The following is a 14,258-nucleotide window of genomic DNA, read 5'->3' on the forward strand; positions in this document are numbered from 1 at the left end:
TGCCTACCAGTGCGTTTGGTCCACTGGGTAGGAGAGGGGTGGCCTGGATGCACAGGGAGAGTCTCCCAGGTGGTGGGTGCCCACCTGGTGGACATGGCGTTGGAGAAGGCAACATGGGTGTCCTCAGCTCGGAGAGGAGAGGCACCACCATAGCGTAGATGGCAGATTCAGGTGTTGGGAGGTACAGGAATGGCCCTTTCTCAGAGGCTCCAGATCTCAGTGGTCCTGATGGAGCAGGAGGAGGTGGGGGGACTCCAGGCTCAGCAGGGAGTGCCCAAGCGCTCTGGGGTCTTGGTGGGGCTGGCGGCAGCCATTGCTACTACTCCCATTGTACTGGTGGAGACCTGAGAAGCGGGGAAGGGGATTCAGAAGCACACTCACTGGCTGTTCCACACCTCTTTCTTCCGACCTGCTTCTGGCCCCATCCCCTTTCCATTGCTGAAGTCTCTCCTTCTCGACAGGTCCTCATCTCCTCCCTGCCCATGCTTCCCCCTTCAGGACAGAATGAGACAAAGTCCTATGGTGGGAGCTCTAGTGTGTGAGCTAAGGGCTCAAGGGTTGGGGGGACCCTTAGAAGGGACTTCATGGTGGGTAGGTCTGGTCTCTGATGCCAGGAATGAATACCTGTGTGTGTGTGCACATGTGTCTGGTACCTCTGTGTGCACACCTAAGGGTCAGTTAGGGAGGTCGCCTGAGGCTGGCCTCAAAACTGGACAACCCAGCTGCTGTGGGTGGACAGGACCCAAGGACATGAGTTTGAATGTCAAAGAAAATGGTGGCTTATAACAACCAAATGCATGGGCAGAGACGGGCTAGGTAAAAGAACATTTAAGTTGGTGTAAGTTACAACTGATACAATGCCGCCTATGTGACTCCTGGCTAGTTCTGCACTGCGGTGACTCTCTCCCAGGAGAGAATCTTCCCCCTGCTCCACTGGCCCCCAAGCCAGCCCAGGCTCCACTCACCTGGGCTCTGTGGGTCAGAAACAGGAGGAGAGCTGTCAAAGCCAGGATCTTGGTCACAAGGAATACACACAACAGCATCACGAAAGTGCTGCCCGACAAACTGAGGGAGAAGAAGGAAGGAGGGGAGGACCAGGCTGCGGACAGCAGCCCCTGAACTCAGCATGGGGCTGGAGCCTGTTTATGGGCCAGCCCCACCCTGAACTCACTCGGGTCAGCCACAGGGACCACCTAGAACAAAATCATGAGAACCCAGGAAGCTTGGGGTGGAGGGAGAGTTTGGCCAGGAGAAAAGAAATGATCAGAGTTGTCATTTCTCTGGGTGACACTATCAGGGTGTACCACAGCTCCAATGGATAGGGAGCAGAAGAAAAGCTGAGGGGGAGAGCCTCCAGATCTGTAATAGGCAAACCAGGATGGGGACTACCCAGAGGTGCCCCTGGAGAATGTCTGAGCCCCAAAGGAGCCTTGGTTCAGGAGACGGAAGGCCCGGATGCTGGTCCTGCTGCTGTCCTGAAGTAGCTGAGTGACTCTGGACAGGCCTCATTTCTCTTGCCTGTGAATCAGCACTAAGAGAAGTTCTTGCATTCCTGATATGTATCTATTTCTGCTCCATCATGGGGGAAGTTTAGAGCCACTCCTTCACCCTTGCCAACTTAGCCCAGCTCTGAGCCGAGACCTTGGGGTCTCTTTCAGACCTCTATGTCCCCCTGGTCTCCTGAATCAGAGCCCACACAAGTCATCAGCTTCCCGGTCCCCTCCCTTTAGACAAGACCCCAGACTTACCAGTAATCAGAGCCACTGATGAAGGTTGAACTGGTTGTCACTAGAAAAGCAAGTGTGATTGATGACAACAGAGAAGGCAGTGGCAGCCTAGAGACCCCAGAGAAGAGGTCAGCCCCCAAAGCTTGAGAGGAAGAGGAGGAGGGGCCACAGCCAGCCCCCAGGGTCCCCCAGGCCAGAGCTGACTGGGGTCCAAGGACACAGAGCTTCTCAGAGTTGGTAGAAAGAGAGAGGAGGGGCTGGGGAAGGCCTGGGCTGAGAGAGAAGCTCACACTGGACCCCCAAACCCCCAAGGGCAGGGAGAGTCCAGATCACTCCTGTGGAGAGGACACAGACCACTTGTCCCAAAGGCCTGGCCCCTTCACCATCAGAGTCTCAAGACCCTTCTGGTCTTGCCTCAGACCCAGGTCCTGAACAACCCACATGTCCAGTCTGGGGGAGACCTAGGCCACAGGGCCCCACACAGACACCCTATACCTCCATGGGATGGCCAGTTCTGGGGATCGGTGGGTGAAGTTGGGTCGGAGCCATCGTGTAGACTGGGAATCTACACCCAGTGGGCCCCAAATTAGCTTATACCTGTTGGGACAGGACACCCAAGGATGGAGGTGATGGCCCAAATATGAGAACTGGGGACCTAACTGCCCACAGTCAGTATGGGAGCGAGCAGGGAAGTGGTAGGATTGGGTAAGCAGGGGAAGGAGATGAGGGGCTTCATTTCCCCGGGCACCCCAGGAAGGCCCCTTCCCTCCGTGAAGAGCTCACTTGAAGTCACCACCAGGCTGATGTTCTTGAGAATGTGGAGGCTCTCCTTAGGACCTCTGTCTACTCCACACCAGTAGGTTCCTGAACTCTTCTTCGTGATTTCCGTGATGATGACAATGAAGAAGCCAGCAGAAGGGTTGTCCCAGATAAAATGTGGAGGTCTTTGAGCCATTGCCTGGGGTCTGGTGCTGGTGACCAGCTTCAAGCAATAACCAGGTTTGGTTTCCTTACACAAGGTTTTATTCTTGTACTCACTTTCCAGGGGAGTGGACGGGCATTTCACAGAGACCGCCTGCCCCTGCACAGCCCACACCAGCTCACTCTCCTGGACTTGTGCCCAGGAACCTAGAAAACAAAAACTCAGGTCAGGCTAAGGAAGGGGACACAGCCACCCTCAAAGCATGACCCCAGACAGCCCTCCTGCCCTCCCTCTACCACCCTCCCATGGCACACTGCACTTCATCCACTCACCTCCAACTTCCCTCCCTCCCTTGCCCTGTTCCCCTGGAGCCACCCGCCTCCTGAGAGCCCCTTACCTGAGGCCAGCAGCAGCAGCAGCAGCAAGTATAGGGCCTCCCAGGTCATACTGGAGCGGTGCCTGGAGTGAGGGGTAGAGAGTGGCTACAGGACAGAGAGACCCAGGAGATGGGCCCAACTCTGCCCAGATGCCCCAGCCCATAGAATGCGAGATTGAGAAAGGAGAGGTCTTGATTGAGTAAGGGTGCAGCCTGCAGGGCGGTTTCTGTGGGCAGCGGGAAGGTAGGGGCCCCCTGGGGGAACCTTCAGCTGCTGGGGGCATCTCCAGCTTCAGCCTTGCTCAGCTGGATGGTCTAGGCACTGTGGGGTTGCTCTTGGTTCCCCTGTCCACCCCACAGCCCACCCAGCACTTATAAAGGGAAGTTAGATGGAAATAAGAGACCACCCTATTTCTTTCAATCTCGGTTCCTTTCCCTTCATCCTTTCAGAGGCCTGGCTTTTTCCACCCACCTCCAAAAGCCAGGGGAGAACTGGCCCAAGGCAGGTAGGGACTTTTTGAGGCCAGAGCCACCCTTAAGTACCTGTGGCCCCCAGGGAGAGCAGAGAGCCCCTGGCCTGGAGGGTGCGTGGTTGAAATAACATAGGCACACTTACTCTGCTCGTAGCCTCTCTTCGCCCTCTGAGATGTAACTATGAGTCTGGACCCATTACAATGAATAAGAACCATAGGAAAACGCCCCCGGGCTGTCCAACCCCAAGGCAAGCTCCCCACCTCTCACAGCACCCCCTCAGGCACCCCGATCATCGGCTCCAAGAAGTATGGCTCAGTATTCCACACCCGAATGCCAAATCCCAAATGTTCCATGTGCGGCGGTCTCTTAGTGAGTAGGTTTGTATGACGACCACAAGGGCGCCACAGGACACTGGATACAAAGTCCGTCTCCCTCCTGCAGTCATGAAAACTGGCTGTGGCGGTGTAAACAAACATGAAAGGGTGGGCTGAAGCTACTGAGGATTTTCTCTAAGTTGGACCTGGGCTGGTTGAGCCTCGCAGGCGCCTGAACTGTCCCCCTCTGACGAAGATCCCATTGGGGGGAGCAGAGGAGACGCCAGGGCCTCGGACCCCCAACTCTCCCTCGGACTCACAGCGCCCTGCCTGTCTCCCTTGGTTCAGGAGGCTTTGACTCCGAGCACCTTGGACAAACTTCCTTCAGGCGGTAGGAGGGAGTGTTTGAGTCGGGGGGTTCAGACTGTGAGGGGAATCTGCGTTTTCCATTTGGAAAGGTTACACGGGAGGTGTAAGAAAAGAGGGGATGGAATTTCAATTTTATGAAAACAGAGTAGGGGGAAAGGGACTTTAGGAAAAAGAGCAAAACCAGATTTGCAACTTAGAGTTTACAAAGCCTGGTCACAAGAGTGTTTGACTCTGGAAGTCCCAAACTTGTCTGTACCTTAGAGTCACCTCAGGCTCGTGGGGAAAAAATGCCAAGGCCTAAGCCACCAAAGCACCTAGCCCAGTGTGCTGCGGTCATGCCCCCCATGTGATCTCAGTGTGCAGACAAGAATGGGAACCACTGGTTTAATTTAATTTCCACAAAATCCTTGTGAAACAGTGGTCACTACCCCCTTTCACCATAGGGAAACTGAGGCACAAGGCGTCTTGGTGATTTCTTTAAGGTTCCCCGGTGAATTGGTGGCATCGCAGAGCTCCTTCTGCAGCTGGTGTCGCCCTCCGGCAGGACAGGGAGCACAGCGGGAGGTGGGCTGTGGTCGCAGGGCTCCCCTGGCTCAGGGGACCTGTCCCGCAGCGACATGCAGACGGTAAGAGAGCACTGTGGGGACGGACGGGCTGCCCTGCCCCCTGCTGGCTGGAGAGCGCCATTACCGGGTGAGATGTTCTGGAGTCTTCCCTTGCCCAAGGTCACCTTCTTCCTTCCTGCACTGCCCTCCCTGTGGTCCTCAAGTCCTTCTAACCTACTCTTTGCTGTATGACAAGGAGGTCCTCCCTTCGCAGCAAACAGGGAGTACTTGGCGGGTAGAGTCACCATTTCTCTGTGTTGTGAGCTCCCCACCAGTGTCTGTGGGGTGAACACCCTCCAGCGGAGCCGGGGACTTAGACTCCCCAAGGATGCAGACAGTGCCCAGCATCCAGGCTTTCAGAACTGTCAGAGCTCGGTGGCATCCCCAGGGATGGAAACCGCAGAGACAGGAACCCCAAATCACTCTCTGGTCCCCAGTCCTGAGAAGGGTCGCCTGTTCAGAGGTTCAGCTCTCCCGGGAAGAGCCTGGGTCACAGGGCTCCGTGGGAGCCGTGCTCTGGGAGATGGCCAGAAAGTGTGGGACTAGGGTTCACTGTCAAGGAATGGCACCGTCGGTGGCCCTCGTAAAGGAAACAGGCCTGGGTGGCCCCTGTTATCTCTGGAATCCCACTCCGTTGACCATCTAGAGAGGACCTGCCTTCTTCCTCCAAACCCAGGATTTGGGACAGGAGAAGAAGCTGGGAGAAGCTCAGACCACAGTGATCTCAGGAGGAGTAAGGAAGGGCAGCTCTACCTCCTCCTCCCTCTCAGCATGGCTGCAGGGACAGAGGGGACTCGGTTTCCCTGCCTGTAAAATAGGAATATTGCATCTTTTCTCCCACTGAGCCCATGAGGTCAATAGCTCTGGTAAACTTCTAATGGCCTTCCCTTAGGTGCTTTTTCCCCGGGTCTTCCAGCCTGGGGCCCTCTGGTCTGGGTCCCCTGCAGAGGTTTCCAGCAGCCCAGGAGAATGCTCAGGGCCAGGTGCCTCCGAGTTGAGTGGATCTGAGCTATTTCTTTCCCAACCCTGCCGACCACTGCTGCCCCCCGCCCCCACAAACACAGGATCGGCCTCATCACTCCTCCACACTTTGGAAAGCTCGGCTTTAATTCTGGCTCCTCCAGGGGCAGGGTACAGGGCATGCAGCCCACCCCACAGGGAAGACACTGCCTGGGGGGAGTCAGGTGGGTGACTCTTGTCTTCTAGGTGGAAGGAGGAGGCAAGGATTCCAGAAACTGAAAAAGGCCTGGAGGATTTGGTGACAACGGAAACCACACATTTGAAAGCCTTTTATAACTTTCCAGTTTGACCCAAATTTGGGACGGACATGAAACTCTAGCACCATTGATTCAAAGGTCAAGTTTATCAAAGTTTTACAGTATTCTACAATAGAGGAAAATACAAGTACCTGGAGGGTTTTTCTCAATTATAGAATTTTTCAATTTTTTTTCCCATCTTGACCATGATAATGGTTTAAACATATGTGGGGGGGGGGCTTCATTTAAAGAAATGAACTTGCCCTTAATTTGACTCCAACAAGCACACAAGTCTCACAATAGTGAAACCATTAAGACAAGTCTGGTGTGGACAGAACGACGGCCCATCATTCTGGCTTCCTACCGGGTCATACTTTCCCCTCCTCTCTTCCTCCTTTTCCCCCTCAGGCTGCCATCTGCTCGGGTGTGAGTTCCCCTCTGGTGCTCGCTCAGGGGGCCAGTGCCCCACCTGCTGTCATCCACCTCACCCAGCCCTGTGTCTGAAATGGTTACTGTTGTTATAATTGATTATTTATTTTTAATGTTAAATTAAACATTGACTGTCTTACAATTTTCCACATAGTGCTTACTCTTACTATGACTTGATTATTAATTATTTGTATATTAATTTCCTCTCTCCTTTCTGCCTTCCCATCCTGGCAAACACCATTCTCTGAATATAAGCTGCATGACTGCTTTCTGTCTCAATCTATTCCCTGTGTCTGGAATGGTAGGCTCTTAGTAAATATTTCTTGAATGTACATGTGAATGAATGAACAAACTCCAAGAAAGGAGTCCTTGCTTGACCAAACCTTGGTCAGGCTCCTGAGCCTTCGTCTAGGCCCACCAATGCACTTCCTCATAAAGTCTAGTTTTAGCAAGAACCCTGCTCTTTCCACTGTCCTATGTTCCTTCTAAAGCTCAGCATGAATTGTGTGTCCTCCGGGGCTCAGGGACAGGGGGTGCAGCCCACCCTCAGGTGAAGACATGGATATCCTCGATATCAATACCCAACAGAGTTCTTCATCCTCCGCCACAGCCCGGCAGTGTCTGGTCAGCCCAGCCTGTCCTCAGCAAAGAATCCTGGGACGTCGAGTCGGTTTAGCCAGAACACCCCCCCCCCCTTATTCCTGATGTTTTCTCTCAGTAATTTTCCATCCCCTGGCCCGCACCTCCTACCTGGCTGTAAATTCCCACTCACTTGTGCTGTATTCCGAATTGAGCCCAGTTCTGTACTGATGTGTCCCTTTCCCAACTGCAAGTCGTTCCTAAATAAAATCTCTTTTCACCACTTTCACTGCCGCCCGCCTCTGTTTTTCCTTTGACAGCTCTCCTTTTGTTTGTATGGGTTTTCAGCTAATATCTTTGAGTTTTTCAAGTAGACAACTACACAACCAGAAAATCGTGGTAATTTGGCCTATTATTTTATGGGTCCAATTTTATTTTCCCGTGTAAGTACAGTTGCCGGTACTTCCAGAAACGTGTTTAACAGTACGTTTGATATTGAGCGTCTTTATCTTGATTCCAGCCTTTAACATGATTCCTCACTAGCGTGGTATTGGCTGATTAATTCGCCAAACCATTTCTTTATTAGGAAAGCAATTTCCTATTTATAGAGCAGTAAAAGATTTGTCTAGGATGGATGCTGAATTATACCAAATGCTTTTCTGCAATCGATCAATATCTTCATATAATTTTCTTCTTGGACTTACTGAAATAGAATCAAGCATTGACCTAACTGTGACCTAACTGTGACCTAACTGTGACAGCCAAACACATTTGTACTCACATAATACAAGTGATTTAGTCATGAGACATTGTTCTTTCCATATACTCCTGTCTTTAATTTGCTATGCACACTTTTTTTTTTTATTTTGGCGCTTTTGTGTGTGTGTGTGTGTGGTCAACCTTTTACAAGAATATAAACTTCTTCTTTATCTTGTTATAACCTGCCAGGAAGCATTTCATCTTTTTCCTCTTGTAACAGCTCGGATTTGGTGAGCATCATCTGTCTCCCGCAAGTATGTCAGGACTCACACCTAAATCAGCACCTCGATTGATTTGTAGGTAGATTTTTTAACACCCATACAAGTATCACACATGGTTAGTTGTAAGCTGGTGATTTTAAATCTTGACCTAATTCTAACTCACATCTTCTTCTTAAAAAAAGAAATTCATTGCTAGAAGGCAGAAGAGATGACCCCAAAGATATAGTTACTTCCTCGTCCCCAGAACCTGTGAGTATTGCCCTTCTATATAGCAAAAGATTGGTTAAATGAAGGGTCTTGAGAGACGACCTTTATCTTGGATTCTCTTGTGGGTCCCTAATGCAATCACCTGCCTCCTTATAGGAGAGAGAGGCTGAGGCAATTAGACAGAGTCTCACACGAGCAACAACGTGACTACGGAGGCAGAGATGGGAACGATGGGGCCACCGGCTGACAGCCAGCAGCAGCTGAAAGAAACAAGGAAGGATCCTTCCCTAGAAATTCTGGAGAGAGTGTGGCCCTAACAACACCTTGATGTCAGACTTCATGTCTCCATTTCTGTTAAGTAACCCAGCTTATGATTTGTTACAGCGGCCCTAGGAAACGAATACGTCATCCAATCACGAGTTTTACTTTTTGTGATTATAGTCATACGTTTTCTAATACGTTTTATATTTGGTGGTTTTTAAGGGTTTTTTTTTTTTAAGATTTATTTTTAAGCGGGGTGCCTGGGTGGCACAGCGGTTAAGCATCTGCCTTCGGCTCAGGGCATGATCCCGGGGTTATGGGATCGAGCCCCACATCAGGCTCCTCCGCTATGAGCCTGCTTCTTCCTCTCCCACTCCCTCTGCTTGTGTTCCCTCTCTCACTGGCTGTCTCTATCTCTGTAGAATAAATAAATAAAACCTTTAAAAAAAAAAGATTTATTTTTAAGCAATCTCTACACCTAACTTGGGGCTGGAACTCACAACCCCGAGATCAAGAGTCACATGCTCCATCGACTGAGCCAGCCAGGCACCCCTATATACTTCATATTTGTGATTTCAACTAGTTTGTCATTCCCAAGTGAATAGAGAAGGAGCACCTGGGTGGCTCAGTCAGTTAAGCACTGCCTTCAGCTTGGGTCATGATCTCGGGGTCCTGGGATTGAGCTCCCTGTCGGGCTCCCTGCTCAGCGGGAGCCTGCTTCTCCCTCTCCCTCTGCAGCTCCCCCTGCTTGGGCTCTCTCTCTGTCAAATAAATAAATAAAATCTTTTTTTAAAAAAAGAAGTATTTCCTTTTAAAAATCTTTTCCCAGCAGCGTATTTACTCATTTCACCATATTTAAATTTTTTCATCTTTCTGGATAGTCTTATTTTTCATTATATGTCTATGTTCTATATCTTACACATATACATACTTAAATATAAATATGTTCTTGTAAAATATTTAACATGATATTCATGTTTTAAATTTATATTTAATTACACTGATGTAAATGTATTATTTATGTTACAACTCAATATATACACATCATAAATAATCAAATGATTGGAAATAATAGATTACTAATTTACCTAGATATAAGATCCACACACAAATATTAATTACACATATCTTCACAAAAAAACAAGCAATTACAAAATATGATTTCACAATGACGTCATGTTTGGTCAGCTTTGCCACCACGATGCAATAGTTATTTAAAGCTCTCTTTCTTTGGTTAGTCTCAGTGTTTACCACCACCATTTGTTGGCCCTTTTAAAAAAAATTAACTATCAGTGACGTGAAGCCAATATTCAAATCATTTTTGTCCAAGAAGGATGTTGGTTACTATCACGTGTAACACAGTCTGGTTTTCCCCCACAGGAAGGAGAGACATAAAAGCCATGAGTGACCATGCTTCCCCTTGTTCTCCACGGAAACTAATTTCTTTTTCTTTTCTTTTTTTTTTTAAAAAGAGAGAGCACACAAGTGAGGGGTGGGAAGCAGGAGAGGGAGAGGGAGAAGCAGGCTCCCGCTGAGCAGGGAGCCCAGACTCGGGATTCGATCCCAGGACCCTGGGATCATGACCTGAGCCGAAGGCGGAGGCTTCACCAACGGAGCCACCCAGGCGCCCCAGAAACCGATTTCTTGTCTTCTGATGTTTGATGTTGCAGCAGGAAGCTCCGAAGCCAAGGAGACTCGTTTCTCCTTCCTTTGGGAGTAGCTGTCTCTTCCTTCCCGTCTGGAGCTTGCAGGATTTTTCTTACAGAAGTGTGACAGGCATCACTATCGCTGACCAGTGTTCAGTTCCCCTTTGCCTCTGCATAAATGGAAAGCTCCTGTTTCTCAGCTCCTTGGTGACATGCCCGGCTAATGCAATGTGCACGAGTGGTGTGTCTCACTTCCCGCAGAGCCACTGAAGAGCCAGAGCTCCACTTTCCAGCACTCTCCTCCCTGGCTTGGGGACCAAAGACGCACATGCTGATGGGCACGTCCATGAAGTCAGGGTTCCTCAGATGCTGAGCGGGCCCACAGCGGACTCCCGCCCTGGACAGTGGTCTGGGCCGCCCTGGACAGTGGTCTGGGCAGGTGGGCTTCCCAGGAGCAAGGAGAAACATTCTTTGTGTGAACCCACTGAACTGGCATTGTTTGTTACTCCAGCAGGACCCGGCCCGGGGTTCTAAGATAGTTTGTATCTTTTTCAGCGATCATTAACGGAGAATCACATTTGTCATCCGACACTTAAGAAATTCTTTCTGCCACTCAGCCTCCATTTGTTGCTTGTGTTCTCACGCTTCTGGCCTCTCCCTCAGAGACACCATTACACACTGGTTGCCTCTCCGTTCCTGGTCATCTTCCATCTGTCGAGTCAGCAAGCTTTTCCTGTCGAGGGCCACATAGGAAATATCCTGTGCTTATGGGCCAGAGGACTTCAGTCACAATTCCTGAGCGGCCATTGTAGCATGACAGCGTCCCTAGATAACACAGGAATGAAGCAGCATGTCTGCATTTACTTTACCTACAAATTCAGGTGGCGAGTTAGATTTCGTTCAAAGGCTATAGTTTGCCAACCCTTGCCCTAAAAGGAGAGAGAAAAGAAAGAAAGAGTTAGATGTGGGGTCTAGAAAGAGAGCACTTTCAACACTGGATATGGCCAAGGGCGTTCCCAAGGGCATTCCCAAGGAGTAGGCCAAGGGATATGTCAGGAAGACAACTTTGCTGAAGGCCTAGGAGGAAGCTAGTCCAGACTGGGGCCAGAGGACATTAGACCACCTGGGGCTGGGCTGGAGGAACAAAGCCAGCCGATGAACTGATAGAGTCAAACATATGAAGGTGAGGGGCGCCTGGGTGGCATAGCGGTTAAGCGTCTGCCTTCGGCTCAGGGCGTGATCCCAGCGTTATGGGATCGAGCCCCACATCAGGCTCCTCCACTATGAGCCTGCTTCTTCCTCTCCCACTCCCCCTGCTTGTGTTCCCTCTCTCGCTGGCTGTTTCTATCTCTGTCAAATAAATAAATAAAATCTTAAAAAAAAAAAAACATATGAAGGTGAAATTTACATTTGGGATTAGAGTTTAGGGATGAATTGATGATGATGGCTAGAATATAAACTTTAAAATTAAGGCAATTAGTAACTTCATGGAAAACAAAAACCTGTACTACAAAGGAAATGTAATGATTATAAACTATATGACTGGACTATGAAAAAGACATATACATGCTCAGAAAGTATAAAATCTAAAAATTAATTTTATCAGTAACTCTATTTGACTATTCAGAGAATAAATGTGGAGGAAGGGACAGGCAGGAGCATGACGGAAGAGAGAGAAACCTCATCTTCCCTAGGGCACATTTCGTGGATAATACCTACCCCTGTCTAGGAGAGAAATATCGGTATAACAGTAAATACAAAAACTGCTTAAAAGAAACTCCCTAGGGGGGTTGCCTGGGGGGCTCAGTCAGTTGAAAGTCCTACTCTTGGTTTCAGCTCTGGTCACGATCTCACGGGTAGTGGCATCGAACCCTTCAGCCAGCTTTGAGCTCAGCAGGGAGTCTGCTTGAGATTCTCTCCCTCTGCCCCTCTCTCCACCCCTACACATGCTCACTCACTCTCTTTCTCTCACTCAAATAAATAAATCTTAAAAAAAAAAAAAGTGACTCCCTAGTGGGAAAGGGAGCTGGGGTGTAGAGTATTGGGCACCGAACTGCTGCATTTTCATGAACATGAGTTTGTAACCTACAATTCTTGGAGCTACAAGTTTTGAAGATACATATATGCGTGATTTTGATGAAATTTTGAAATAAAATAATACTGCAACAGCTATTGTACCCTTCTTCAATTCCTAGATTTAGAACTGCTGAGTCAAAGGTGATTTCTTTTTTGAAGTAGATTTGGATTAATCTGACTACACTGTCTTTCAGAAAGGTGGTTTCAATATGTTTACCCAGCAGAATATGCAATTGTCTTTTCCCTAAATTTCCCCAACGCTGGTTATCATCATTTCTCTTAACTCTTGTCAATCTGATGAGAAGAGTGGTTTTGTCCTTATTTTAATACTATTCACTTTGGATATGTTTTCCTTAACATTGTTCATTTGTATTTCTCCTGTAGAAAAGAAGCTGCTCGTAACTTCACCCCCTTTTCCTATTGAAATATTCATTTTCTCTTATTATTTAGAAGACTTGTTTTTCATATGAAATGAAATAACCCTTTATCTGCCAAATAGGAAGGAAACCTTAATTCACAGCCGTGATTTGCTTTTAAATGTTGTTTGTCATATCTGTTTATCATGTCCAAGTACATCTGTATATAGAATGACCAAGCATTTTTCCATATATTTTCTGGCACCAGGACCATGATTAGAAAGTTCTGCTCTAAATGACATAACTTTCATTTTTATTTCCTTTTAGAATTTCGCTGTACTGCTGTTCCATGTCTACATATATCATTAAAAGTCAAGCACATATGATATCATGGATGTTGATTCTTAATAATGACATTTGCTGAAGAGATACCATGTAACAGGCACTTCTGTAAGTGTTTGAAAGGGTTTACTCATTTATTCCCAGAATAATCGTATTAGTGATCCATCATTATCTATTTAAGAAAGGAGGAAACTCAGACTTTCAGAGGTTTAGGAGTTTGCTCAAAAACTTCCTGTCCCCTGGGCACCATGGACCCATGCTGACTCAGCAGAGAACAACTCAGAGCCAACCCCAAGCTGGAGGGATATAGAGATAGCAGAATATGGACAAAGAGTGATCTTGGGGGGCTGCAGGGGGGAGGCATCCCTTCCCGGTGGTCAGCAGCAACCAGACAAAGGGAAAATCGCTGTGGGAAACATTTGCTGCACGCCCTCACACAAAGGGACACACACCTGTGCCAGCCAGGACCAGAAACTCCCCCCCTTCAGAAGGGTGCCCCCCACCCCTGCATTTTGTCTGTAATTGGGTTTGGAGAAGAAACACAGAGACCAGCCCAAGGCCAGGAAACTAACCATGGGGCGCTCGCAAATGCATATGGTTTGGTTTCCTGTACTGTCTGTGGGCCAGTCTTCAGCAGAAAGGCCCCGTCAGAAGTCAGGAAGCTGGTCTGGGTACATCTTCACGTCACCACATGACTTTGAGCCGGTCACGGACAGATCTGGGCCTCAGTTCCCCTGTGTGGGAGGAAAAAACACCACCACCACCACCACCTCCCTCCCAAGCCCCAGGTGGAATTCGGAGAGAGCACAAACACACACACACACACACACACACACACACACGGGGTAACTAACTCCTGCAAGTGGGTAGTGGGCGAAGCCTGAACTTTCCTTCTGGCTTCGCAACTCCACCCTGCTTTTCCCCGGGAGTCTCTAGGCCAGAGAGCCCGCGGCCCTCCTGTATCCCTTCTCTTCTTGTCTGTCCCTTTGCCCTTATCCTCAGTCTCTGCTCACCCCTGCAAGGAGCAGGGCTCTGCACCCAGGCGGAGTGGGGAGCAGGAGTCAGGGGGCGGGGCCACAGGGGACTTGCAACCAATACCCTCAATAGCTTCAAAGCCCCTCTTCAGTCCTGGGATTTGTGCAGGGCTCCCTGCAGCAGCTGCTAGGCGCAGAAAGGCCCTGGTGGCCGCATGTGGACTTCACATGTCAGCCCTGGGCGTCCTGACCTCTCTCTCTTGTTTGTTTGTTTGTTTGTTTGTATGTTTGTTTGTTTGTTTTATATAAAACCTCTTTGTAAATTGCACCATTTTTTAAAGCGTTAGCATTCACTCAAGAAAGAG

The 14,258-nt window shown here is 49.1% G+C and overlaps 1 protein-coding gene across 1 annotated transcript; it reads right to left on the minus strand.

Annotated features, from left to right (window-relative positions):
• Positions 1-260: 260 nt before the first annotated feature.
• LOC113261030 (natural cytotoxicity triggering receptor 2-like) lies at positions 261-3,095 on the minus strand. The gene is made up of 5 exons (XM_026506958.2): positions 3,047-3,095; positions 2,511-2,855; positions 1,749-1,788; positions 966-1,065; positions 261-344 (listed from the first exon to the last, which is right to left on the minus strand). The coding sequence occupies exons 1-5, from the start codon at positions 3,093-3,095 to the stop codon at positions 261-263; spliced, it is 618 nt and encodes a 205-aa protein (XP_026362743.1).
• Positions 3,096-14,258: the final 11,163 nt, after the last annotated feature.

This window comes from Ursus arctos, unplaced genomic scaffold (assembly GCF_023065955.2).
Source record: "Ursus arctos isolate Adak ecotype North America unplaced genomic scaffold, UrsArc2.0 scaffold_29, whole genome shotgun sequence".
Lineage (NCBI taxonomy): Eukaryota > Metazoa > Chordata > Mammalia > Carnivora > Ursidae > Ursus > Ursus arctos.

Coding starts and splice junctions, on each gene's coding strand:
- LOC113261030 (XM_026506958.2), bottom strand. CDS start 3,095: ATGACCTGGGAGGCCCTATACTTGCTGCTGCTGCTGCTGCTGGCCTCA. Junction 2,856..3,046: donor GCTGCTGCTGCTGGCCTCAG/GTAAGGGGCTCT, acceptor TTTGTTTTCTAG/GTTCCTGGGCACAAGTCCAG. Junction 1,066..1,748: donor ATCAGTGGCTCTGATTACTG/GTAAGTCTGGGG, acceptor CTTCTCCCTCAG/TTTGTCGGGCAGCACTTTCG.